At 44.5% G+C, this 27,790-nt stretch overlaps 1 protein-coding gene across 2 annotated transcripts in view; it reads left to right on the top strand.

Annotated features, from left to right (window-relative positions):
• IGSF9B (immunoglobulin superfamily member 9B) overlaps nt 1-27,790 on the top strand; it is a 1,223,958-nt gene that overhangs the window by 444,894 nt on the left and 751,274 nt on the right. For both annotated transcript variants that reach the window (XM_086956939.1, XM_086956938.1), the window contains exon 5: nt 24,602-24,719. In XM_086956939.1, coding sequence (XP_086813065.1) covers nt 24,602-24,719 — 118 coding nt within the window. The remainder of the gene's footprint in view (nt 1-24,601; nt 24,720-27,790) is intronic.

Genomic DNA, 27,790 nt, shown 5'->3' with positions numbered 1-27,790 from the left:
GCTGTAACTCCCACCCCATTATGCAGTGCAACTCCCACCCCCATTATGCAGGGCTTATGACCACACGTATTACATCACACATGACATGTTAAAAGACATCATTGATGACATCATTCTTTAGATTCATAGAACAATATTTTTCAAATTACTAACGAGTACTGTGGTGTCAAAGGTAATATGTGAGGTCATAAGCAGTGCGTAATGGTTGGACAAGTTATAGGTAATTCACTAAACTATAACTGGTTAATTTAGTTTTCTTAACCTTATTTTATGTCTCATTTCAACACCTAACTATTAAGTCACTTTACCCTTTGTTTTTTCATATTTATCGCCAAGAGGAAGTTGCGAGAGTGTGAAAGTCTTCAATATATATATATAAATCCTTCGAGAAACGGTTCAGCTTTCACTGAGACCGAAACGCGTCCGTACAGCTTTCGGTCCAATGAATTGAAAGTAAACAAGAAATTTGAAAACCTTCTGTGAGTTTGACCCGTTTCTTTTCTTCGAAAAGTTGTTATATATATATATATATATATATATATATATATCTCCACACACATCCTACTTCCCAGAAAGAAGAGGGCACGCACATGAAGTGTTAGGCCTCCCTCAACCCAGCAATTAAAGAGAGACGTGTTTTGGCAGATAAACTGCTTTTATCAATCTAAAACCTGCCTTGTTGGTGCTTCATTTAAATAATAAAAAGCTGTAAACATAGATAATGGACTTCATCATTGTTTGCAGTCCGTCCCAATGACAATTCAAGCTACCAGTGTGCAGAACATAAATCAAACAAAATGCCAGCCTTGAATGCAAAAATTGAAACTCATAAATATTTTTCTTTTCGCTGGCATGCTAAGTCATACTGCCCCAACTTGTAGAATTATGAGCTGGAATGTTGCGGGAATAAAGGCAAAAACTGGAAATGAAAACTGGGTAAGTTTCTTAAAAACCTTTGATATAATAGCTCTTCAAGAGTTATGGGATCCCTCAAATGGTTTTTCCCTGGATGGATCCACTGATTTTTGTATCCCGGCAAAATGCAGTAAGGCAGGTAGCGCCAAGGAGGGTTTATTCAGCCTATTTACAATAGAGCTGAAGGGCTCTTTAGTACAACTTGACTCAGGTTGTCAAAACTGTTTAACACCTTGGCTGCTAGAGGCATTTTCCTCCTGTGCTGATTAATTGAATACCTCATTGTTCATGATGAGCTCAGCTCGTCATAAGCACAGCTCAACCGTGCCTCATGACGAGCTGAGCTCGTCATGAGCAGGGAAGGGGTTAATAGTGGAATTGTCAGCTCCAGACACTTCTAAAATATTATTTATTCATTTTTATAATTCCTGTGTACACTAATTATAACTTAGTTTTATTAGAAGATGTTTTGTCAGTATATAGTACAAATTCAAATGCTTTTGAGATCATATTTAGGGGGGACTTTAATATCCACCGAGCGATCAACTTTGCGCAATGTAGGTTATGAGGGACCCCTATATTCGGTCCCCATACATTTTGAACACTCAAAGAGGAAGGAGGAACTTGAAAACCTTTTGGCCATTTGGAACCTCTATGAATCAGGATGTGGGGAGGATGGCCCTAGGGCCCCCACGTTCAAAGGGAAAGAATCAGGTACAATTATAGACTATATTTTTCTGACGTATTTTATTTTATCTAGGGTTTTAAGGTATAAGACTGAGGTCTCTGTTTTTAGCGACCATAACCCTGTTATAATGGAGATGGTGCCAGGGGACCATTTGGGATTTAAGATTGCCTCACATAAGGGCGGGAAGGATGTGACACTGAAAGATCAGGGCGAAGAGTAAAGTGGTACCGGAAACTTTTCTTCAGGAAGCTCTCTCCAGGGACCTGAAGTAGCTACATGTTTAAAGAACAAGTCCACGGGATTACAGATGGTTGATGCTTTTGATACCATCTGTACACAAATAAACTTTAGCCTACAAGTTGATAAAAAGCAGAATAGACAAATAGGCAAAAGATGGTTTAATGGAAATTGTACAAGGGCACAATCGGCCCTACTTAAGGCCTTAAAAGCTAGCCCTAAAGATAGGGGGCTAATAGCAACCCTGAGGACAGCATATAAACAGGCCATACAAATAATAAAACATGAACTGAAATGAAATGAAAATGTAACTTATAAAGCGCTACAGTTGCCCTGAGGCGTCCAGGCGCTGAAAACAGATGAGGCCCTCTTGCGGTTACTTTACTAGGCATTAAACAGCAGGGTTTTTAGCTGTTTACGAAAAGTGGTCAGATTGGGGTTGTTCCTTAGCTGCAAAGGGAGTGAGTTCCAAAGTTTGGAAACATTATACGAGAAGGAGCGTCCTCCTGCTCTAGCTCTACGAGTTCTGGGGATCTCGGCCAGGAATGCTGTAGAAGAGCGGAGGGATTTATTCGGCCTATAGGGGGAAATCAGGGACCGATTGATATCTGGGCCCGTTTCCCAGAAAGTCTGGTGGGCAATGCAGAGCGATTTGAATCTTACTCTGTCCCTGATAGGTAACCAGTGCAGGGTCCTCAAGCTGGTTCTCACTGAGGTTCTCCGGGGGATGCCCAACAGTGCTCTGGCAGCACAGTTTTGGGTGCGTTGGAGCTTCTGTAGGGTGTAATCCGGGGCTCCCAGGTATAGGGCGTTATTAAAGTCCAAACGGGATTGGATAAGGCCCTGTATAATTATCTGTTTGGCCTCGAAACAGAGGAGGGGAAGGACTTTCTTGATCACTCTGAGGAGGCCAAAACAGGTGGCTGAGATCTTAGTGGCCTGTGTGTTAAAGCTCAGAGACTTGTCGAGCCAGACCCCTAAGCTTTTGATGTTGTCTCTGGGGGGTGGGGCCACTCCCATGCTTGATGGCCAGATCGGCTCTATGGAGACGGGGGAGGCTGTGCCCAGGATCATCAGCTCAGTTTTATCGTCATTCAACTTTAGGCAGGAGCTCATCATCCACTTCTTTACGTCCTCCAGACAAGCCGCTAGGTCTGGTGGCGCCTGGAGGCCGCTCTTCTCTGCCAAGGAGACCACCAGCTGGGTGTCGTCCACATAGGAGATGATCTTTACACCATGCAGACGAACAACCTCAGCCAGTGGCCTCATATAAGCGTTGAAGAGCGTAGGGCTAAAAGAGGAGGCCTGGTCTCAACTCCTAACACCCGAGGTCTTGAGAGACAGTGGGAAATTTTGGGCGACCATAAATCAACCCCTGTTTTTGAATGATGAGAACTCGCCCCTCGACTGTAATATAGCTGACGCTGATTGGATAACTCATTTTGAGAAAATATACTTTTCCCAAGGTAAGGAGAATTGTATAGACATTAACTTGCCTGAAAATGTAGTTTCCCCCAGTGGTCTTCGAGGTTGCAGAAGTGGAAAGGGAGCTAGAGGAGATGTCAAATAACAAGGCTCCAGGCCCTGACGGGTTCCCCGCCGATTTGTTTAAGTGCGCACCGAAATTTTGGTCAAAAATGTTGACCAATGTGTTTAATGTCTTGGGCCCAAATAGCTTCCCGGTATCATGGAATAAATCAATTATTATTCCGGTTTTTAAAAAGGGGGACAGGCAGGACCCCTCATGCTATAGGCCTAGCTCCCTAATAGACTCCTTAGTCAAAATACTGGGACGTGTCATCTTGCACAAACTGACCGAGTGGCTGGAAGATAGAGGGGTCCTGTTGAAGGCACAATATGGTTTTAGAGCAAAAAGGAGTACTCTTGACCAATGTCTTAACCTACAACTTTTAATTAACAAATATAATTAACAAATATAATTAACAAATATACTAAAGCAAAGGAGGGGTCGATGTATATGGGGTTCATGGACCTCTCCTCCGCATTTGAACTGGTGAATAGGGCAAAGTTGTGGCAAATTTTATTAAATATAGGTTTTGACCCATCCCTAGTTAACTTTTTAGCTCACCTGCACTCTGGTCTTTTAGCCTCTGTTAGGGTTACCTCTGGGGACGCTGCACCAGCCATTTTAACTCCGAGAGGGGGGTCAGACAAGGGTGCATTCCCCTTCTCTTTACATTATATATTAATGCTCTGGAGCCTGCCCTGGTGGGGGCATCACAGGACGTACCGCGTATAGGAGATCTGGTTATACCGGTTCTCCTGTACGCGAATGACGCTGTTCTTCTGGCCCGTACGGGGGTTGGTCTTCAAAGGTTGTCAGATGCCTTTGGGGCTTTTATGGAGACTTTGGACCTAAAAATAAACACCAAAAAATCCCAAGTTATGATTATAGGGAACTGCTGTAGGAAAAACAAAGTTAAAACATTATTTTGTCGTGGTGAGGAAGTCGGTAGGGTCCCCACATTTTCCTACCCGGGGGTCCTATTCGAGGAAAGAGGGAATTGGGGCCCGCAACAAAAAAATAGAAGCATTGTATTTGCGAGAACAACCTCAGCACTCTTGGGATTTAAAAAGAAATTAGGGGCTAGACCAGTAGAAGCAATTATGAAGGTATATAAAGCTAAATGTCTTGCGGTTGCCACTTATGGCAGTTCGATATGGGGTTATTGCCTTAAGACAGAATCCAGGTGATTGAGAATACATTCCTGAGATCAGTTTTAACAGTGCCACAGTCTACTCCAACCTATACTGTCCATACCGAGTTGGGGGTGGGATATGTAACTGACTTAATAAAAATAGCCCCTTTAACCAGTTGGCTGAAGACCTGGCTAAATCAGGAAATCTCCCTGAATCACACTATCCTCAAAGATTGCCTTCTGTTGGAAAATGTCTCCAAGATCCCTTGGTTAGCATATATCAAATCCAGCTTTCACAAAATAGGGCGACCCAAGCTTTTTTCTTCCCCTGAGAAAATAACACCTAAGGATGTCTCACAGACAAAAAATGCTATGTTGCACTTGTTGTCACTAGAGAGGCAGGAGGCAGAATTGAAGAAACCAACTGTTAGAGCAAACTATGTTTTAGTTACCTCACCTGGACCTGAATTCTATCTTACCGTAGTGAACCGCCCTTATCATCAGCACCTTTTAACCAGATTTCTTTTTAATTTGATTCATCTGACGTTGGGTTGTTTCCCTAAATGGTGCACTCCGGAAAAGGCTAGCCCCTGTAAATGTGATAACTTTTCCCCCGCAGGACACCTTACATTTCTTTATGTTCTGTGATTATTATTCTGATATTAGGAAGAAGTTTCTGCTTCCTATTCTGAGGGAGGCAGGGTTCTTACAGGTTAGGCCAGCCCTCTTGTACTTACAATTACTAAATACTCACCGTATAATATTTCATGTTGCTAGCTTTTTAGTAGCCGCTGTGCGGATCAGGAACAAGATTAGCTGTGCACCACTGATTCTGGATGATTTGGATTAAAATGAATTGATGTAGCAATGAAAGTCAAAATAGAATATTGTAGTTTTTAGCATGATTTTATCAAAAATGTTATTAAATATATTTTTTGTATAATTATTGCTGTGTATGTTGTGTAATATTTATATAATTGTACCAATGTCTTTTTATGATATTAATTTATCGAATAAAGTAATTTGACTGACTGAAGTCATACTGTCAATATTCACCTATTTCAGTTCGCTTTGATAAAAGCAGGGCAACGGGGAATGATGAAATCCTTTTCCTATCTTCCTTTGTCCACAAATACTGCGCCGAAACACAGCTGAATTACGCAGCCCATGCTGCCTTTCAATCTAAGAATTCAAAGTCATTTAATGCCCAGCACCTAATACAATTTTACTGAGTTGCTCCATATTGGCTGACCGGTAGTACAAGTACCTCTGGCATTTTGCCCAATCAGTTCTCTGTGACCACTGTTAATACTAGCAGACCCATAATCAATCAGTGAGTTCCACCTGGGCCATTACAGTCCCCCACCAGAAGCAGCACAGTTACTGCTGCTTTGCAAAGTCTGGGGAGTCCTGCCCATAAAGGACATAAATTATCTGTCCATAGACCTCAACATAAAACCAATACATCCATGGTGCCAGGTTATATATATTAGTAGTTATAGTTACAATCAACTTTCCATAGGAAGAGCATTTTGTTGTTTTGCCAATAACTTTGCTGCCGCTTGACAAATCTTCATGAAATGTTCCAAACATTTCCCTTATTCAGTTCAGCTGCTGTAATGATAGTTTTGGGGTGATCTGTGAAAGGGGGCCGTGAAAAGGGGGGTCCCAAAATGTGTTTTCTCCAATGATTTTTGAACACAAGTACATCCTGAACCGCTGATCTGAATTACACCAAATTTGGCAGAAAGCTAGATATTGGTCCAGAAACCTTGCTTTTTGTGATTTGGTGTAAATCCTTTTAGTAGTTTTCGAGATATTGAAGGGCAAAACATATAAATATTTAGGGAAGCGGATCCATTTCATTGGACTTGCAGATCCACTCTCACTGTGCTGACATCTAATTGGCTGCCAACACTTCTACCAGGAAGTGTTGGCAGCCATCTTGAGAATCGGCTTGAAGCTGAGTCCCCCAAAAACGTACAAAATAAAAAAAGAGAGACAGGGTAGGAACACCCTGACCTCCTAGGAGTGGTGGTGGGGTTCCCACAGGGACCCTGCCGGGTGTTAAAACCTTTTTTTAAATGCAATTTTGCTGCAAATTCGTGGGTGGATCCGCGGATTTGTGGCAAAATTGGGGAAAAAAAGACACACAGTCTTCCACGCGTCTTTTTCAGGAAGCATGGGGCCCCCTCGTAGGGTTTATAAAACCCTGGGGATCATCACCTATCCTGGGGCATTAATAATACATTATGCTAGGGTCCATGATGCTCCCCATTTGCTTGTATATAGCCCCGGGGAGGTGGTGGTCCCCGGGGCTATATACAAGCAAATGGGGAGCATCGTGGACCCCTACTCCCCGGCCCAAGGGACCACCACCTCCCTGGGGCCATATGTACAGAAATGGAGGGGTGTCTAGTTACCACCACCTCCCTGGGGCATAACTTTATAAAGAGGGAGGGGACCCGTGCGGCCCCCACTTCCCGGGCCATATATGGTCCCTGGGACCACCACCTCCCCGGGGCAGGCCCAAAACAAAAAAAGGAAGGGGAGCCATGTGGCCCCCCTCGTGGAGTCATATGTAGCTGCGGGGACCACCTCCCACAAAAGGCCTGGCTCCTGCTATGTCATGGGGTGCCCACTCCCGGGACATGGCTGTTGGCTTTACTGCTCCCGCCAAGCCATAGCAAACTATGCTCTGCTTCCAGCAAGCAAGAGCATTAAGAATGCTCTCTCTTGCTGAAAGCGGAGCAGAATTGCTTCGACAGAGCAGGAGATGTATGTTAGCAGCTTCCTCTGTCAAATCACTGCCGCTCGCGGGAGCCGGCAAGGACTTCGGGGGCCTTCAGGCGTCCCCTGCGGTCCCCAACAGATGTGGGTGGGTGCCCTGGTCCCACCCACAAAAGAGGCCGGTCCCCGGGGATCGGTTCCCCTTGGCAAAAAAATCGGCCTGGGACTCGGTCCCCCTTCCTTCAATTTTTAAAACACATTTTTTTTAAAGGCAGAGGGATGGGGTCCATGGGGCTGAATCATTCAGGAAGGGGGGCTCCATGGCCCCTTCCCATTCAAAAAGGGACTGACCCCAGGGCCAAAGTTGGCCCAGGGAAGGGGGACTACTTTGTCCCACTTCCCTAATAAGATAGAAAAAAAGTTTTTAAAAAGAGATGGACCAGAAAGTCACTGAAGGCCCGCCCCCTTTCACTACCACTCTGCAAACACACCTCCTGATGCACTACTAGTTGGGAGATGAAGTCCCCTCGGATGTGGGGGGGACTACCCCTCCTGTTACCTCCACAAAGTCCCAAACAGTGGGATTGCTGAAATTTCGTCAGAGGCCACGCCACCTTTCGCCACCACTCTGCAAACATGCCTCCTCACACATTACTGGTAGGGGGATGAAGTCCCCTTAGATGCTGAGGGTCATTGGGGGCCAAGAACCATCCTGTCACCTCCAGTAAGTCCCACACATTGCAATTGCTGAGAGCTCGTCAGAGGCACTGCCACCTTTCTCCACCACTCTGCAATTGCGATTACTAGTTAAAAAACCATCGAAATTCCCTGACAAAAACAAAGTTAACAGGGGTGTTATAGTCAAACTAAGATTTTGTACAAAACCATAGAAATTCTTCAGGTACAGTTAACTGAGCTAACTATAACTTACACCCTGCAATGCACTGCTTATGACCTCACATATTACATCACTCATGACATCGTCAGTGACATCACTGATGACATCTTAAATGATGTCACTCATGACATCATCCACAGTACCACTGACACACCCACTCACATCCCCATACAACCTCTCGTATGCCCCCCCACCCACAACCACATAAACCTATTAACAGACTCGTACCAGTACTCGCACACCCATTCCTCCATAGATCCACTCACACACCCACTCACTTGTACATTACTCACGCCACCAATCACTCACCCATACAGCTACTCATACAGCCACACACTCATCCATATAGCTACTACACCCCCACTTATTCACCTATACTGTCTCTCACACACCCACTCTCTTACCCATACAGCCTCTCAACACAGCCACTCTCTCACCCATACAACCAGTCACACACTCACTCACATACCCACACAACCACTTACATACCCATTCACACATCCATATAAGTACTCACACATTCACTCACTCACCCATGCAGCCATTCAGATATATTGTTTCCAATACAGCCACTCACACACACCAACTCACTTAACTAAACTCCCACTCAAAGAGCCACTCACCCATACAGCAACTTAAATACCAACTCACCCACCCATGCAGCCTCTTACATACCCATTCACTCACCAATACTGCCACTCACATACCCAAACAGCAACTCACCCACCCACTTATACACCTGTACAGCCACCCACATACCCACTCACAAACAGATACAAACAGCTACACACATATTATATGTTAAAAGTAGTATCACTCGGGGCGTGGCTTGGACGCCGGAGAAGATGGCTGCTTAACCCTTCTCTCTTCCTGTGGCGCCGACCTTACTGAAAATCCCCGGCAAATTCCTGCATCCACGAGAGATCCTGGCGATGTGAGGGTAAAGAGGACAGTGCTGTGCTACTAGCGGCAGCAAAAGAATCCTTCAGGGCGCACACTTAACGGTGTTTCCATGCCGAAGATCGTGACGGCCAACTGAGCTCCGATTGCGGCGGCCATACGATTCTTACGAGAGACTCTGCATCAGCCTGCCTGCCGACGCTGCCGATATGAACATCCGCCCGCGGGTCCCCTGAGAGCAAGCTGCCGGCGCCTAGAGCTGCCACACACGTCGGATCCGGCCCGAATCACATAATTGAGGCTGACGGCCAGTTCTGTGTCTCAGGTACCGCGCTAGGCAATTTTCCAAGATGGCAGCCTGTCAATCCAAAATCGACTCGATTTATGTGCAGTCTGTCCCCTAACGCTGCCTCGATGCTGCCTCATTGCTGCCTGTTATAAAAAAAAAACACCCGGCCAGTAAATGATGCCCTTACCTGCCAAAAGCAATCACTGCTGTTTGTAATCCAGCGCCAGTGCTCTGCTCTGTGATACCCTAGGCATTTTTAGTCTGCTGACTACCTGGCAAGTTAAATGTATGTATCTGTGCTATGCTCCACATCCGTGGTAAGCCTGTATCACGCTGCCTACCTTCTGAAGCCTATGGGGTGTGCCTGATCTGCTGTTTCCGGGCAATTACAAGGCGAAAGATATAATTCTTCCATTACTGCACTGCTATCTTCCTTGCCTGACTCCAAGAAGGCCCACAAAGTGGACACTCCCTGCAGGCAATAATAGTTACTAACACCGGAGTTGGTTCTAGCTGGCCACTCGCGCCCAAATTAGTCCTTAGTCAACGGGATCCGGCTCCATTTTCACGGCGCTCTCTCTCCCTATAATCTACGGGCAATTTTAAGACCACGATTTACACTGTAGCAAATGTACACTTACCAACCGAGTGAAGTCTGCTCATAGGTGGTAGTCACCTCCTATACCATGGGGGAAAAAGAAGCCAAAAATCTCAAAAGGCTGAAAGCCGACCCGCCGAATCCCGACTCACCAACCAAATGGAAACGTGATATCAACGCCACGTTAGATACAATTCTAATCAAACTTGCTGAAGTTCATGACATTGCGAAATCTACCAAAGACGAGATCTCTGCAGTCAGGCAAGACATCAAAGACACGAATAATAGGATTTCTGAAGCTGAATGCAGAACAAGTCAACTAGAAGACTCAGAAGTATCGGTGAACAAATCCCTCAAAGAGTTATCACTCTCAACAACCTCCATGTCAAGACGCCTATCTGAGTTAGAAGACAGAAATCGTAGGGGGAATCTCCGCATATTTGGCATTCCGGAAGGCGCAGAAGATAAAGATGGATCATGTGTAGCTTTTCTGGAGTTCTGGTTCCCAAGGGCCACCAATCTTACCTTCAGCAATCCACTGGAATTCGATCGAGCTCACAGAGTTCCAACACGTATAACGCCAGGTCAAAAAGGCCCCAGACCGATTGTCTTTAAACCGCTCAGAAACCAACATGTGGAACAAATCCTATCATTTATGCGCAAACAACCACATACTGTGGAAAACTACCAAAATATACATTTCCCAGGACTACTGCAAGGAAACTCTTAACATAAGGAAAAACTTCCTAGCCCTTCGACCAAGGTTGCACACGCTCAACTACCAATTGGGCTTTGTGGGCCCAGCGAGGTTCCGAGTACTGATACAGGGAGTTCCACAGATATTTACAGATCCGCCACACCTGAAGAAATTTCTCGACGGTCCAGATGAGTCTTCAATGGAAACAGCTGCCCTGGGTGCCTCGGCGGTGGAAACCTAACATGAACTAGCATGGACTGCTCAAGCTGCCTACAACGTATCTCACTAACGGGCCTGTTAGTGATCATTACTTCTCCAAAGAGAATCTTGTGTTCCAGGTCTAGGATCCCATATCCTCTGTCTAAAGATGTACATTGCTGAAGGCTGTTTTGCTTAAGGTAGTATTGTGAATACATGTTCGAATGTCCTAAGATCCTAGAAGTGATCTACAGCATGGTAAGACATGGATTGCTACCAAATAATACTTGTTAACTCTTGTGTGAGTACCTTGGGCGAGGTTTTGATCCTCATCAACGTAATGTCTCCAAACACTTATAGCGACTACACGTGATGAACACTACACATGCTTGTGAAACACTCACAGTGATTATGATTGTGGCTATGGTTATGATTATGGCAATTAAGCGCTATATCTGCGCTACGCACTATACTAAGTTCTGCTGGGTCTCCAATGGAGTTCCATAACACCACCAACTGGACGTAATATTTGATTTCTGCATATTCAGTGACACATCCATAGTACTTATGGCGGCTATGTATTGAAAGTACGCTTTTTTCACACGTTTCACGTGAAGCAATTTTTGGAGATAATGTGATTAAGTCACTTAACTCAGTGATCTTTTGCACTCTTCGATGTATTTCAAAAATGTTTTAGCACTATTCGTTTGACTGTATGCAATATTTCCAGCAAATGCACGTAGAACCTCTTACTGTTGATGTTAATGTTAATTGTTGAAAAACCCTATAATCACTAAGTAGGATACAATCTGTTATTGCCACGGGAGAGAGTCGTTGTTACTGTTGCTCTTTTTCCTTGGTCGCCATGTCCTTAGAGTATTTTTGGGGTGGAGAGGGAGGGTTTGGGGTGAGGGGGGGGGGGATTATTGTTCATATTGTTTTCTCTCCCTTTGTCTTTCTTTCTATGTTTAAGTTTAAAAAGCTGCTCCTCGTACTCCAGTGACAGTGTCCGATTTGCGCGTTTACTCTTGTGCTATGGTTCACCAGACACTTATTTACTCATGATCTTTCTCTCCTATTACTGCATGCCACACATGTGGCCCTTTGGCCTTATGCGGCACAAACACAAAGCACCTAACACCATATCAATCACGCTTCTTCCCATATCCTGGTCCCAAACAAGCAGTCCATTAGAATTGTTTCACTTAATGTAAAGGGCATCAATCACCCCGTCAAGAAGAGAAAAATACTAGATTATATACACAGGCAAAAAGGTGGTTTTATACTACTACAAGAAACTAAGATTGACTCATCACAGTTTAACTCAATGAAGAATAAAATGTACAGTGAGGCGATCGGCTCAGATGCCCTAGGAAAAAAGAACGGGGTCTTAACCCCCATTGCAAAGAGAGCCAATATTGACGTCTTACAGAGTACTGCTGATTCCAAGGGTAGGTTGGTGTCTACAAAATTGTTGAAGGATAACAAATAATTCTATGTAACCAATGTCTATGCCTCTAATAAAGATGAACCAAGTTTTTGGAGAGAGCTATCTGACCACATTCACACGATCCCAGACAATATTACTGACACCATGGGCGGTGACCTCAATCTACCTCTCGGTCCACATCTAGATAGAGACTCTCATTGCCCCTTTTGCCCGAACAGTTCGCACAAAGCACTCCTCAATCTCTGCGTCAGTTATAATCTGACCGATTCCTAGAGATTGTTGAATCCAACTGGGAGGGACTATACCTTTTATTCACCTCCACACAAATCGTACTCACGCATAGATTACATCCTCATATCTGGTCACTCAACTGCCAATATCGATGACACTTCCATTGAGCCATGTGTAATCTCTGACCATTCTTCCATTACGATGACACTGGCAATCCATAATGAGATAAAAAAATCAAGCTTATGGAGATTCAATAACGCAGTCTTGAAAAGTGATGCGAATAGGAAGGCTATTGAGACGGCTATACAAGAATACCTGGTTCACATTAAGAAGGGGGTCACTACCGACCTTACGAGATGAGAAGCCCTTAAAACCACTCTTAGAGGAGTCGCCGTTTCCCTTGAGGAGGGTAACGGTTGGTAGCAAACTAAAAGCAAACAGCAGCAGCGCACCAGGCCGGCCGGCCGCCTAATCTAAAATATTCAATGAGCCGCCCGCCCACCACGAGTAAATAGGGACGTGATGTACTGCGCAGGAACTGGTGACTGAGATTGTCTGACATTGTGGGCAAAAGACAGAAAAGAAACGATTAAGGAAACATTCAATTGAGTTCAAAAGAAAATAATTTTAAGGTGTCTCCTCGGTCAACAAAACAACTCTGAAGCAAGTTCTTTTCAGTCAACAACCGCATCCTATGGAATCCCAGAGGGGACCTAGTTGCCGTTGGTGGGATATTTAAGAGAGGAATATAATTTCAAGCTAGCTATAGTGCTACAACTCTAACAGAATTTCCCACTGTAGTCTCATCACAAGAGCTAACTTAAGTTTAATCGTGGATACTGCGCCATATAAAGGAATCTTGAAGTACCAGTGATATTCTGGTCTGAAGAATTATTGAGAGTGAGTCTTCAGAGCTGCTAAGCCCTAAAATCAATATAAGGGTTGCTAGACCTAAAAAGCAGGATATTCCCAGGTTTTAGAGAACACTTATCGTATCTGGCGGGTCCTGATGAAGGTGGTGTCCATCGTTGCTCAAATCCCTCCGAAACGCGTTGACCAAGTCCCTTTTTTTCCACCAACCAAAGTGGTTATATATTGAACAACAGAGATAACATCTAATAAGACGTGTTTACAAAACCCAGATATGTGAAGTTGTGAATGTGAAAGAGTGAGAGTGGTGTGTGTGGTATGGTTCTCTACCTGGTGTTATATGTATAGGAGTTCCGGAATAATGAATTTTAAATTCTGAATAATGTTTGATACTTTTGATGCATGAATCTTTTTTTAAAAAAAATCATGAAAAAAGGAAAATACTTAATGAAGTAATTTGAAGAATAAAAATAATGAAAAAATAAAATAAATGTGTTGTATTGCAATGATTATGCCTGTTTAATCGGTGTACTTACCCTGAACAATCAATAGGTCACGAGGGAGTTTTATCCACTGTATTCGTTCATGTTTCCCCTCTTCTCCCTGACCTGAAAAAAATTGCCTTAGATGGGGTCCCCCAATTCCTTACAAGGACAGTGTTTTACACACTAAACTGCATAGGAAAGATACGGCGGGGAACTCGGTTCTTCACGCGACCAGCTACCACCCCAGACATCTCATTCGCAGCATCCCATATGGGGAGTTACTGCGTATTTGCCGTATCTGCAGCAATGATAATGATTTAGAAGTCTGTCAGAATGAAGCAGTACAAAGATTTCAGTTACGCGACTATAGGTTTCATTATTTGAACCTGGCCCGTATCAAAGCTAATGCCTTATCTCCTGACACCTGCCTCGGCACTGTTAATCCATTGATTGAGACCAGAGAAAATGCTGTTAACCCTGTTGATAACAACATGCAAGTAGTAAGACTCATTACTGCATATTCCAAACAACATAAACAGATCAGACATATTGTGCAGAAAAACTGGCCTCACACTCAGATTTTACCTACCTCACCTGTCCTTACATTTAGGAAGTCACCTGCTATGAGAGATAGTTTGGTTAGAAACAGCCCTGAAGTCATGGCTTCTACCACATGGCTTTCGGCTAAAAGTGTTTTTTTTGTAAATGTAGCTCTTGCCGGGCATGTAAATTTGGGACCAGTACTAAAGAATATATGACTGCTTTCAGTGATATCCCTGTCAAGATACAGGGGTATTTTACGTGCCGCACTGACTTTGCAGTCTATGTCCTCCGCTGTACGTGCGGGTTGAAGTATGTTGGTAGCACCAAGCTCCAGGTTTATAATCGCATACTTCAACACCTTGAAACCGCATTCAACTCGGATCCCAATTATCCTGTCGCAAGACATTTGAAATGACCCAATAACAACAATTTGAATTACTTAGATTATTTCGTTATTAGGGCTGTTCCCAAATCTATTCATGGAGGTAATAGAGAGCGCCAGTTAAGACAACTTGAAACTAAGTTTATTCTCGAACTCGACACTAGAATGCCTAATGGGCTTAACATGGGGGAGGATTTCCACATTTTTTTATGAATACGTCTATCTCTATGAATAGGCCTGTTTTTTAGACTATGACTGCTGCCATTGTACTTAAAGACCTTTTAGGAATAAGGTTTAGTATGGTCTTATACTATTTATTCCTTATGTCCCTATATGAACATCATATTTGTTTGATCTCCCTTCATCTCCCTTCCTGTTTCCCACCCTGTGCCTTTTTGATCTTATGGATATAAGATCCTTGAATATCAGCGTGGTCCGCTATTTTAGGCCCCAGAGTGTACATTATCTTTGCTTGGTCAATTAATGTTTTAGTAAAATATGGGCACTTGCCCGTTATAATTGTCTTGATGCTGCTAGCCAACTAAACTTTTTTGTCTTTACCATCTCAGGGCTCCCCCGGGGATCCGGGGGACATTCCCCGCTGACCGAATACATAGTATTTAGGAGTTTTTTCACATTAGCACATTTGCACTTTCAGTTGTTTTGCACTTTGTCTTTAAGAGGCAGGTAGCACCATTACAAACGTTACCTTTGGACTTAATATATCTTTTAGCACTGCAGTGCATTTACACAATAGTTACGTTTACAAACATTACATTGCACAGTTCTAGCAGGATGCTTTCCATTGATTTGATTTTACATGGTATTAACATCACATATTTTAGATTCTCACCCTTGCGCAGGTTCTTCAAGCGCTGCAGGACGAAGACTGGATGGTGTCGATCGACTTGCAGGATGCATATTTTCACATCCCTATCCTGAAGTCGCACAGGAAGTATCTTCATTTTACGGTGGGATCACAGCATTACCAGTTTATGGTCTTTCCGTTTGGTCTTACTACTGCACCTCGAGTCTTCAAGAAGGTGATGGCTGTGGTGGCGGCACATATCAGAAGATCAGGGATTCCAGTATTCCCTTATCTGGACGATTGGCTGATCAAGGCAGAATCTCCAGAGAAAGTACTCCATCATCTGCAAGACACAACTCAGTTTTTGTACAGGTTGGGTTTTTTGATAAATGTACCCAAATCTCACCTGGTGCCCTCCCAGCACAACCTGTTCATTGGTGCAGTACTGGATACGACTGTATGTCGGGCATTCCCTCCTCCTCAACGGATTTGCGACATACAGGTAATGATTCCTTTATTTCACAATGGAGCGGTCGTTCCAGTCTTGAAGGTCCTTCGTCTGCTCGGTCTGATGGCTTCCTGCATTCTGCTGGTCAACCATGCACGCAGGCATATGAGGGCACTCCAGTGGTGCCTCCGCAGGAAGTGGTATCAACACAACGGAGATCTCAGGGAGTCGATCAGGATCTCCAGAGAAACTGCAGCGGATCTGTCCTGGTGGAGCGTAGAGGGCAATCTGTCTCAAGGAAAGCCCTTCCATCTACCTCCATCGGTGGCCACAGTGATAACGGATGCATCCACTCTTGGGTGGGGTGCTCATCTAGGGATCTGGAGATCAAGGGTCTTTGGTCTCCAGAGGAAAGGTTGCTTCACATCAACCTTTTAGAGTTGCAGGCGATACGTCTAGCGCTCAAGGCCTTCCTCCCTTCCCTTTGCGGTCTGTCGGTTCAGGTCCTGACGGACAACACCACCGCGATGTGGTATGTCAACAAGCAGGGAGGAGTAGGGTCGCAGTGTCTCTGCATTGAAGCTCTGCGTCTCTGGTCCTGGGTTCAGGATCATCAGATTTGTCTGATGGCAAATCATCTGGCCTGAGTTCTAAACGTGTGTGCAGACAGTCTCAGTCGGCAGTTCTCAGTCGACCACGAGTGGAGGCGTCATCCAGAGGTAGTTTGTCACGTCTTTCGGATGTGGGGAACTCCTCGGGTGGACCTGTTTGCCATTTACGAGAATGCTCACTGCCCGTCATTCTGCAGTCTCCAGTTTCCGATGCAGGGAGCCTTGGGGGACGCGTTTCAGTTGAGTTGGGACTCACATCTTCTTTACACGTTTCCAACCATACCCTTGATTCCTCGGGTTCTGAGGAAGATTCGTCTAGACCGGGCCCAAGTCATTTTGATCGCCCCGGATTGGTCAAGAAGGGTGTGGTACACAGATCTTCTCCACCTCTCCTCGTGCCCGCCGCTCCGTCTCCCTCTCAGGGCAGATCTCCTCTCTCAGATGGAGGGGCAGGTTCTACACCCCCACCTCCAGACCTTACACCTTCATGCCTGGAGATTGAACGGGGCAACCTGAATTCCTTTTCTCTCCCACATGATGTGGCGGATGTCATTTTATCGGCCAGGCGTGACTCCACTAAGTCAATCTATTCATACAGATGGTCTAAATTTGTGTCTTGGTGTGAGGAGAAGTCCATTGACCCTTTGAGAGCTCGTTTATCTGACATACTTCAATTTGCTCTTTTCCTGGCTTGGCAAGGGTTTGCTGTGGCTACAGTGAAGGGTTATCTTTCGGCTTTGTCGGCTTTTCTCTGCCTGCTGGATCAGCCGTCTTTGTTTAAATCTCCTGTGGTTCTAAGGTGTTTAAAGGGCCTTACAAATAAATTTCCTCCTACTCCCTTTATTGTGCCTCAATGGGACTTGAATCTTGTGCTTACATTTCTGATGGGTTCTCCTTTTGAACTTTTGCACAAGTGTCCCATGAGACATTTATCTTTTAAGACGGTCTTCCTGGTTGCAATTACCTCGGCAAGGAGGGTAAGTGATCCTCAAGCTCTTAGTTCAAAGCCCCCATTCTTGACCGTTCATGCTGAACGAATGATTCTCAGGACCAGGGCTGCTTTTCTGCCTAAGGTGGTAACTCCTTTCCATCTTGGACAATCCATTACCCTTCCTACTTTTTATCCTCCCCCTCACCCTTCCAAGGAGGAGGAGCGACTTCACCGCCTGGACCCCAAGAGGGCGGTGAGCTTTTATCTTGATAGGTCAAAGGACTATCGAGTGGATGACCAGCTCTTCGTTGGATTTGCTGGCCGCAGAAAAGGAAGAGCTGTGCACAAGCGCACTCCCTCAAGATGGATTATACTATGCATCAAGATCTGCAACCCCCTGGCTGGTAAGAAACCTCCAGAGGGTATAAGAGCTCACTCTACTAGAGCAAAGTCTTCTACATCTGCTTTGTCCAGGGGTGTACCTGTAGAGGACATTTGTAGAGCGGCGACTTGGGCCTCCCTCCACACTTTCACGAAGCATTACTGCTTGGATTCCGAGGTGAGGAGGGACGGCCACTTTGCGCTCTCTGTCCTCCAAGATTTTCTGGTATAGGAGAGTGGACACCCTCCTCCGGGAGTGGGGACTGCTGTGGGACTCTATTCACAAGGTGAGGAATCCACTGGCAGATGTATCCATCAGAAGAACAAGTTACTTACCTTCGGTAACGATTTTTCCGGTGGATACAGTATCTGCCTGTGGATTCCTCACTGACCCACCCGCCTCCCCGTTGTCCACTCTTCTATACCCGAGTTACTGTAATGTATATATTTTTATTGTCAAAAGAAAGGTTTTATTTCAATTGCGTGTTATATTGACATTTGTGTACTGTGTATACTCTGTATATATCTACTATTGTTGGTCCGTCCGTGTGCCTCGAAGGCATGGAAAAAAGGGCGGAACTGATGTCATCACGCCGGGGTGGGCCTATTATGGAGTCGGTGACGTCAGCGGAGTCGCGCGCGATGTTGTGCCTCTGTGACGTCGTCCACATCGGCACGAAGCTACTAAAGGAATTTCCGAATGTTGCTGACGCAAGGGGATATTCACAAGGCTAGGAATCCACAGGCAGATACTGTATCCACCAGAAAAATCGTTACCGAAGGTAACTAACTTGTTCATCACTCACACTATTTATTGACTTACTGGTTTATAGCGCGTTATGTGAACAAGACCGAGTTGTTTTGGACGAAACACGTCATGCTGGGGCACTGGTCAGGATTGACTGGTTGCTGGAGTCATGAAATTTTAAATAAAGCACAACATTCATCATCCTTCATGTCCCTTGAGTGGTCCGTACCTTTTTTGTGCGCCGCGGAGGAGTGGTGACGTGCGAGATTTGTGTGTGTGTGTGTGTATATATATATATATATATATATATATATCTGCTCCACGAGTGCCGGGAAAGAGTTCAAGGCTGTCTGGGCGGTCCGAGTAACAAAGCCGGCGCTTTGCGAATATCCACTCCCAGGTTCTAAAAACAGTAAAGAACCACTCGGACACCTCGGGTGCTGCAGCTTGGATTTATTTAGCAAAGGGAAAAACTTTTTTTAAATTATTTTTTATTTATTTATTTATTTATTTTTTGCTGCAGCTTGGATTTATTTAGCAAAGGGAAAAACGACGCGTTTCGGGGATTAGCCCTTGATCACGCTCGTAAACAGTAAGTGCCACCATGTTTGAATACATAAAAGACTTTACACCTCACGTGACTTACACAAACAACTGTGGCGGCCATCTTTTAACATGCATTTCAGTCTCAAAAACACGTAAGTGTCATATGTATTATTTCGCGACATATTTCAATGATTTCATCTTTGATTGCGATGTCTTAGCCACATTTAGTAATTGTAATTCCCATTCATTAACGCAAATACGGCGATTAAATTCATGCAGTATTTGGCTACAACATCCGCATTACTCATTGTCTTGCCCCAGTGGGCTAGTCCATTCTTTGAGTCTTGCCCAAGTGGGCTATCAGCAATTCATATGTCAACAGATTCTACATAGTTCTTTCCTACATGTTCATGATATGTTGGCCTTGATCTTCTAACCATCAGTTGTCCTTACATGTATCAGTGCTCAAAACAATCTGGAATTAAAAACATGATATCATTACACTTAGCAAACTGTATTCAGATTAAAAACATATCATTCATGTAAGTGAATTGCTAGCTCCTCACTGATATTCAGCCCATTCGGGGCGAGACTTTCCAAATCAACAATATATCTGGATTCCAATTTGCGCATTGATAGTTCGCGATTTCCCCCTCTCACACCAAGGTCGACACTGTCAATCACCACTACTCGTACCTGGTTCTCGTCACTATAGTGATGTTCCGCAAAGTGGCGAGATACAGGATACTGCTTGTTCTTATTCTTAATGGCTTTCCCTTTGCTCGCAGAGTGTCCCCAACCTCCTACTTAAGGATTTACTTGAGACCAAAACAGCACGAGCAGGCACACCTACTTAAGGATGTACTAACGACTCATCTTCGAACTACAAGGACCAGCGTTCCTCGCTGGAAAGTGTTTTGAGCCACACCCACTCAGGGCGGCCCGGATTCAAATAAAAGGCATTTGAATCGCTTTGATGAGTCACAGTGCCTCTGTGTTAATGTCCATGAAGAGGGGGCGTGTATGCCCCGAAACGCGTCGGACCTTTTTTTTAAACTTGTGGTGGCACACTGTGAGGCTTTTCGGGACAAGCAAGAGACCGGATGGTTCTGGGATGTTGTGGTGAGCCCTCCCAGAAAGCGCTTGGCGCATTGCTCTTGAATAATAATAATAATACAGAATTTTGTATAGCGCGAACAGCTACCTCACGAGGAGGTGTCCCGGCGCTGAGAGAACAAGTGTATCAGACCATGGAGGCTGGAGAGGGTAGCATTTAGCGAGACTGGGTAAACAGCCAGGTTTTCAGCAGGTGTTTAAAACAGGCTTCAGATGGGGCCTGTTGGAGGGTGATGGGTAGTGAGTTCCATAGATTGGCCACATTGGCCGAGAAGGTTCGTCCGCCCAGCCGGGCTCTTTTTACTCTAGGGGCTGTCAGACGCACATGGTTGTTGGATCTGAGCGAACGAGATTGGGAATACCTTGGAAGTCGAACTTTCAGGTAATTTGGGCAGTTTCCATATAAGGATCTGAAGGCCAGAGTAAGTGCTTTGAATTTTATTCTACTAGCAACTGGTAACCAGTGAAGGGAGAGTAGGTACGGAGAGACTGAATGCTTGAACGGAATCCTCATTAAAAGTCTCGCAGCCGCATTTTGAACCAGTTGTAGTTGCTGTATAAGGTACCTTGGTAGGCCCAAATACAGACCGTTGGCGTAATCCAGCCTGGATGTGACTGTGGCGTGGACTACGGTTTTTCGGCAGCTGACTGGTAGAAGTCGAAGAATCTTACGTAGATTCCTCAACTTGCTCATACAGCAGCCAGCAACTTGCTGTATGTGTGAAACAAAGGACAACTTATCATCCCACCGCACACCTAGATTTCTTGCAGAATGGCTAGGCGAGGGAGCTATACCCATCTCTGCCGGCCACCATAAATCAGATGGTGGGGGGGGTCTCTGCCAAAGAAGATCACCTCAGTTTTATTAGTGTTGAGTTTTAATTTATTGGTGTTCATCCAGCAGGCTACGTCTTGTAGGCACCCCTTAAAATTTGAGAAGGATGCCTCTGATACTTCTGAGTATGGGAACACCAATTGGGTATCGTCGGCGTATGAGATTGCCTTGATCCCCCAATTGGCGATCAGCGTAAAGAGTGGAGCCAGTTAGACATTAAATAAAAGTGGGCTCAAAGCCGAGCCCTGTGGAACGCCACAGTTCAGTGCTTTAGGTGTAGAAAAGACGTCCCTTAATGCCACCTTCTGAGTTCTTTGAGTCAGATAGGACTGTAGCCACTTCAGTGCCTGACCCTGGATGCCTATCTCCGCTAGTCGAGACAGTAGTATAGCGTGGTCGACCGTGTCAAAGGCGGCCGACAGATCCAGGAGCACCAGCATCGCTGAGTCTCCCGAGTCCATCGACCACCTTACTGACTCTGCCACCTCAATTAAAGCTGTTTCGGTGCTAAAACCAGGTCGGAAGCCTGATTGCGTCTCATGTAGAGTTTTGTTGTATTCAATGAATTGATTTAATTGCCGCTGGATAACTTTTTCAAGCATTTTGCCTGGTGCTGCAAGGAGGGAGATTGGACGGAGATTATTGAGATCCTTAGGGTCCCCATTAGATTTTTTCTTTAAGGGGAGAAGAGTGGCATGTTTCCAAATATCCGGGAACACCCCCGATGAGATGGACAAATTCCAAATGCGTTGAATAGCGGGGGCCACGAAATCAGCTATGCGGCTCCAGAGTTTAGGAATATATATATATATATATATATATTCCACAGGAAAGTGATTTTCGTAGGAAGAAATCACACGAGCCCACTCGGTCAGCTTAGCAGTTTATTCTTGGCACAGCTATATGTATCCCTTAGTAAGTGGCTCCCAGCCACTGCTGACTTGCAGGTTTGACATGCCGACTTTCTAGGCTCTATTCTGTCAGTGTATTAGATATCTAATATCTTAAGCTTTGGATGTTGTGAAGACCTGGAAATGCAGCGAATAGTAAACACTTGGTACTGCAGGTCACACTCAGTGTGATGCACGAGGCACAGAACATCCTTAAGAAATTTTAAAAACTCTGACTCTCGAAAGTGCAAGTCTTTCCTTTCCTCCCTCCTCCTTTCTCTTGCTTACTATTTTTTTGTTTCCACTCTTCATTCTTTCTGCACTCCCCCTTTTTTCAGTCATTTCTTTTTGTTTACCATTTTTTCTTTATTTTTATTATCTTTACCTTTCCTACTCTTTCTCCCTCTTTTTTCTTTTTTATCTTGTGCTGTTCTCCATCCTTTATTCTATTGCTCATCACACCTCCAATGCTGAACTATTTTCCTTGGATGTGCAACTAACCCCTGACAAAAGTGTGATGTCTCAAGAGAGAGCTTCACTTCTTCTCTGCACTCAGAAGTGTTTCATCAGCTCTCTGCTGTTAGATCCTATCCCAGAGCAAGCAGCAGGAATATATCAAAAGTGGAAGAGACGAGGGCTTAAGTGAAAGCATGAAATGTGTTGGAATGGAAATTCAGGCAGCACAGAAGTCTCAGGGAGGAACCAAAGACAGGGTCCTTTTGAAGACTGATCTAGAGGGGATTGCATGTACTATAAATGAACATAGTCGCACATTGCCCATCACTAATTATGTTTATGAATCCACTCTGCTTACCCAGCTCCCTGCTATATCTACCCACTATTCTGTCACACCTAGCTATAATCCCACTGCATTAACTAATATCCTTCAATATTCCTCTGAAGTTCATTCAATTGGTAAGGTGGTACTGACTCTGTACAGCTAATTCCTTCTTGTCTCATTTTCACAGTGCACTGCGTCCTCAACCTCAGACTTTCATGCTGTGAGATTTTTGTTCACCTTCACTCTTGATCAGGCCTTTGAGGATCAAATAAGACAAGATCATTTCTTGCCCAGGATAATAGGAGAAAGAGTATAAGAGAGGGCTTGGTCTCCCACTAGGAGGCCTGTGTAATGCTCAGTGTTCAGATCAAAGTCGTCCAATGATTCTTTTGGGAGTGTTATTTATTACCTAAATTTCAGACCCTTCTGATAATAGGCCTCTGGGAGAGTCAGTTACTGCATAATTATCGGGAATGTACCATGATCCTTCTGTGAAATCTACATTCTGCTTATATTTCAAAAGCATCCAGCAATTCCTGCTTTAAATTTAAGGGGCATTCAGTGTTCCCTCCTGCGGGAGCTACATACTGCTCACATTTCATAGTAGTCCAAGGATTTTATAGAGGGAGTCTCACTGCTGAAATTTCAGAAGCATCCAGTGATTCATCTGGCAGGGCTAGATACTGTATATATGTCAGAGGCATCTTTGAACTGTGGGGGCTTCATACTGCTTTGATTTTATGAGGCATCCGGGGATACCCTGGGATAGCAACATATTGCTTACATTTCAATGATCCTTCTTGGAGGATGACATATTTCTTATATTTCAGACAAATCTAATGATCCCTCTTATACGACAATGTTCTGTTTGATATCAGAGATGTTTGATCCCTCTGAGAGAGCTGTGTACCGCTTCATTTTCAGTTTTGTGTGCTTAATTCTGGACAGAGGTCTTCGGTTCCCTACCCAAAAGTCCCACGGCTTCAGATTTGCATACATTTGTATACATCGCTCTCTGCTGGAACCAAGTCTGAGGAACATCCAGTTTGCAGTTCAGTCCGGCACAAGGCATCTCTGATTGCTTCATCTTGTTTACCATATTGTGCCGCAATGATGTTTACAATTCTGCTCCGATAAGGTGAGGTCAACAGTGAGCAACAGACCTTGCCCTCGAGTGGAGGAGTGATGCACTTAATTATAGTACTTTGTCTATTATTTAAATTTGATGATTAGATCTATCTTTGCTGTGAATGAGCGCTTCAAGACTAGCCAGTCAGAGGAAGTTGGGAAGCCAAAGGTCAGACACACCTACCAACAAGGATTTAAAGAATTTGGTGTATGTACCAACTCCACTCCTAAGGAATTGCTTGCCTGGGAAGTGAGAGCCTCGAAAGAAGTGGTTCTGCCAAATCTCTTGCTGAGGATGTACAGTTTGTCCATTGATCTTCCCTGTAGAATTGCCCACATGCATGAAAATTGTCCCTTGCCAAGTCTTCAGCTGTATTTTTAGCTTTAGCAATTTGCATCCCCTTACATTACATCCTGCACTGTGACGAGAAAGTCAAATTATAAGTTCCAGAATACTCAGAAAAAGGAGTGATAAAGCATGGACCTGCTGGACATCTTACACAACAACTTACCAGCCTATTATGCTGTTCAAATGTTGATCTTCTGTCAAGCTTCCATGGTGCAAAGATGGCTCTGCTCAATTTTACTGTGTCTCTTCTCTTTGCAGGTGAGCGATGGGAGTTTGACTGTTGCCTCCATTGGCCGCGATGATCGAGGAGCCTACACCTGCCGCGCCTACAGTATTCAGGGTGAAGCCGTCCACACTACGAGACTGCTTGTGCAAGGTAAGGTATTCCTTCCTTCATCTCTGTTTCTTGAAGTCCAGTCCCCTGAGTTCAACTAACATTTAGGGTGGACTGACCATTAACTCAATCTAATGATTGCTAGACAGATTGGCTGCACTGAATTCTTTGGGGAAGCTCCTGGTTTAGGGCTGCTTCATTAAAGGGTTCACATTCCTCCTCGTTAACATTGCAAAAGACAGAAATGCATTTCAGAAGATGGTTTTTGCAGAACATCTTTTGTGCTGCAGCTATTCCCTTCTATTCACCATATAAACAAATAGTGGCCCTTCATATCCATCTGTCTCACAGGCAACTCTTTTGCAAGCCCTCTGTACAGCTCATAATCAAAGGCTTGCATGGATGTGAGAGGGACATCCAGCCTGGGCCTCCTGCCCTGTTTACACATGTTATGAAAGATTTGGTATTTTGCCACTCTGTTCTCATTCTGTGGTCTTGCTTGCCATCTAGCTCATGGCTTCCATGCAGAGCCTTAACTTTCAGGGCAGTAGGTACTATCATACTGCGGCACACTGATGTGCCGGAATGACTGCACCGACTGCTTCAGTCATGAATGCAAAATGCAGACAATTACGCCTGTTTCCTTACACCTAGGTTTTAGGTTGAGCCCCTAAGATAGTGCAGCTGTGTTTTGCGAGACATATCCTGTCTATTGTGAAACATATTTTTAGCTTACCAAGAACATGCGGAGGTTTGGAGCCAGTCCATTGCTTATCAATGGTTGGCTTTCTGGTCACTCATTTGCCTCCTTATTTGTGACCCACTTTGTCAGCTTTGAGTTTATACTTCCCATGGAGAATGGCCTCTTTCCCATCTCTTTAGAATTTGCTGCCTATTATGTTTCTGTTGTGTGCTTTTCTAGGACTACTTTCTTCTTTTTGCTTAAGCACTCTGATAGTGTATGTGTTTCCAGCTGTCACCCTATTGTACTTTCTCCCCCTGCACTGCGTGTTGTTGTCTGTCATCTGTGTGCTACTCCCCTCCGTATCATGCTCACCCTCATATACTTACCTTGGTGCTTTAGCCTGTGTGCTTCCCCTCCACCTGCTTCTTTTTGCTTTTACCTGTTTCTTCTCCCTCTGCTCTGTGTTGCTTTTCCCACTCGTACCCTCCTTCACTGTCACCCGTTGCTTCCCCCTCACCCGCCCTCTCTGTGTAGCTTCCCCCGCCCGTATTTCAGAAGACTTTTGTGCATTTTTGTATCTTTTTATATGTAGATCCAACTTGAACTGGAAAATAAAAAGTAAAAAAGGAGGCTTATCATTTTAATGATGCAGTACTGCACAGCTAGGGTAGGAGATGCTGCACAGCATGGCTAAAAGCCATGGATAAATCTGCTAGTCTTAAAGGTTCTGCCTATTGGCTTTTTCCAATACTTGTTCTTATTGCGTCCATCTCTCCCCCTGAACACAGTGTACCTCAACATAAGACATCAGTATGATTCAGTGAGTTATATACTTGCTACTAACAAGTTATATACTTGCTACTAACATGTGCAGCAGCCCACCAGAAACACGTTTGAACTGCGGTAAGGCCAAAGTGAATCATTCACCCTTAAAAATCGATAAACTGAGTATCAATAAATTCAGTAATAACATCTATTTATAAAGCTTACAAATGCCAGACGTGTGATATAAAGCCCTATATGAAGGCATGTTTTAGTACTGGTATTCATCTCTCTCATCCCTGCACACAGTACTTCTCACCCACATCCCTCTCTGACTGATGTCCAGAGCACAGAGAGATGGTTCTGTTGGAAGCTAAACAGGCAATGAAAGAAGGACTAAGGGTTGAAAGGGTGGCAGTTGGAGAATTGTCTCCCAGAAAGTTATGTTTTGAGGCTGCGCAATTTGACTAAGGGCCCTGGACCGTGGTTTCTTACGGTACTTGATAAAGGCATAGGAATGCTGTAATACCTTTATGATTAGGTCTATGTTACTAGATCAGTGTCCCGGTAGTAAGTGTTGTGGTAAGTGGGTAGGTGATTAAGGGCCTTGGATTCCCATTTTGTTGAGGTGATTGACTTGCTAGTGATCTTTTGTAATGGGATGTTCAGGATGTTCTTTTTTTAAGTATGTGGTTAAGACGTGGGGTCCTTGGGCTGCTTGTTGTGGTCTGTGATAATGGCCCGGTTACTTACTAGTAATCTTCAATACGCTGCGTCCAAGTATTCCGGGATACAGTCCTTAGCTGCGAGATTTCATCTCCGTCCTGCAGACCCTGTTCCCTAACTGACATCCCAATAAATCCTCCCAATATGGCTACCACTACCCATCAGGCAGTAGAAAAAGGAGGATCTATTACATCACATTCCTGTACATGTAGAAGCATATTAAGAGAATTCCACATTTTTATAAAATCAACCTTTCTTGCCCATATTCTTCACTACATTTGTTACCTTCGAGTAAATACTAAAGCAGAATAGGATTGGTTATAGAAATACCACCAAGTACACTTCATGCCAAAATCAATCATTTACTAAAGGCAAACATTTAAATTATGAGTCTGATACAGCAATTAATACGCAATCACCAAAAGAAGTAGAAAACCCATCTCCCAACTGAATTGAGGTAGGAGAGCATTAACCTTGGTTGCAAATGGGTCTAACTATGGATGGCTAAACCTGGCACTAATCTGATCAAATACTATGTGTGAAAGACAAAGGGCTACTGAGGAGGAAATCTTATTGAGAAGCTGGTCTGCAGGCCCTTTCTCCCTCCCCAGAAGATAAACTACTCTCAGAAACTAGCGATTGAATTCTGCTCATACAGAAATCTCCCTGGAAACATGACAGAGGTAATGAACCCCCCACCCCCTCCCTCCCCCGGTGGTTGAGATAGGCCATCACCACTTGATTGTCTGATGGAACGAATACTGGATGGTGCCTAATCTGGGGGGGGGGAAGCTAATAGCGCTGCTTTGAACACAGCCAACTACCTCCAGTTGAATGAAGATTGAGCCTCCTGACATGACCACCTGCTCTGCGCTGTACAGAACCCCAATACAGCCCTCCACCCCAAATTTCTGGCTTCTTTTGGTATTGTCATTGGGGA

Source organism: Lissotriton vulgaris, chromosome 2_1, assembly GCF_964263255.1.
Source record: "Lissotriton vulgaris chromosome 2_1, aLisVul1.2, whole genome shotgun sequence".
Classification (NCBI taxonomy): domain Eukaryota; kingdom Metazoa; phylum Chordata; class Amphibia; order Caudata; family Salamandridae; genus Lissotriton; species Lissotriton vulgaris.
The sequence above is the reverse complement of the archived record's forward strand: the minus strand, read 5'-3'. Positions and strand labels throughout refer to the sequence as shown.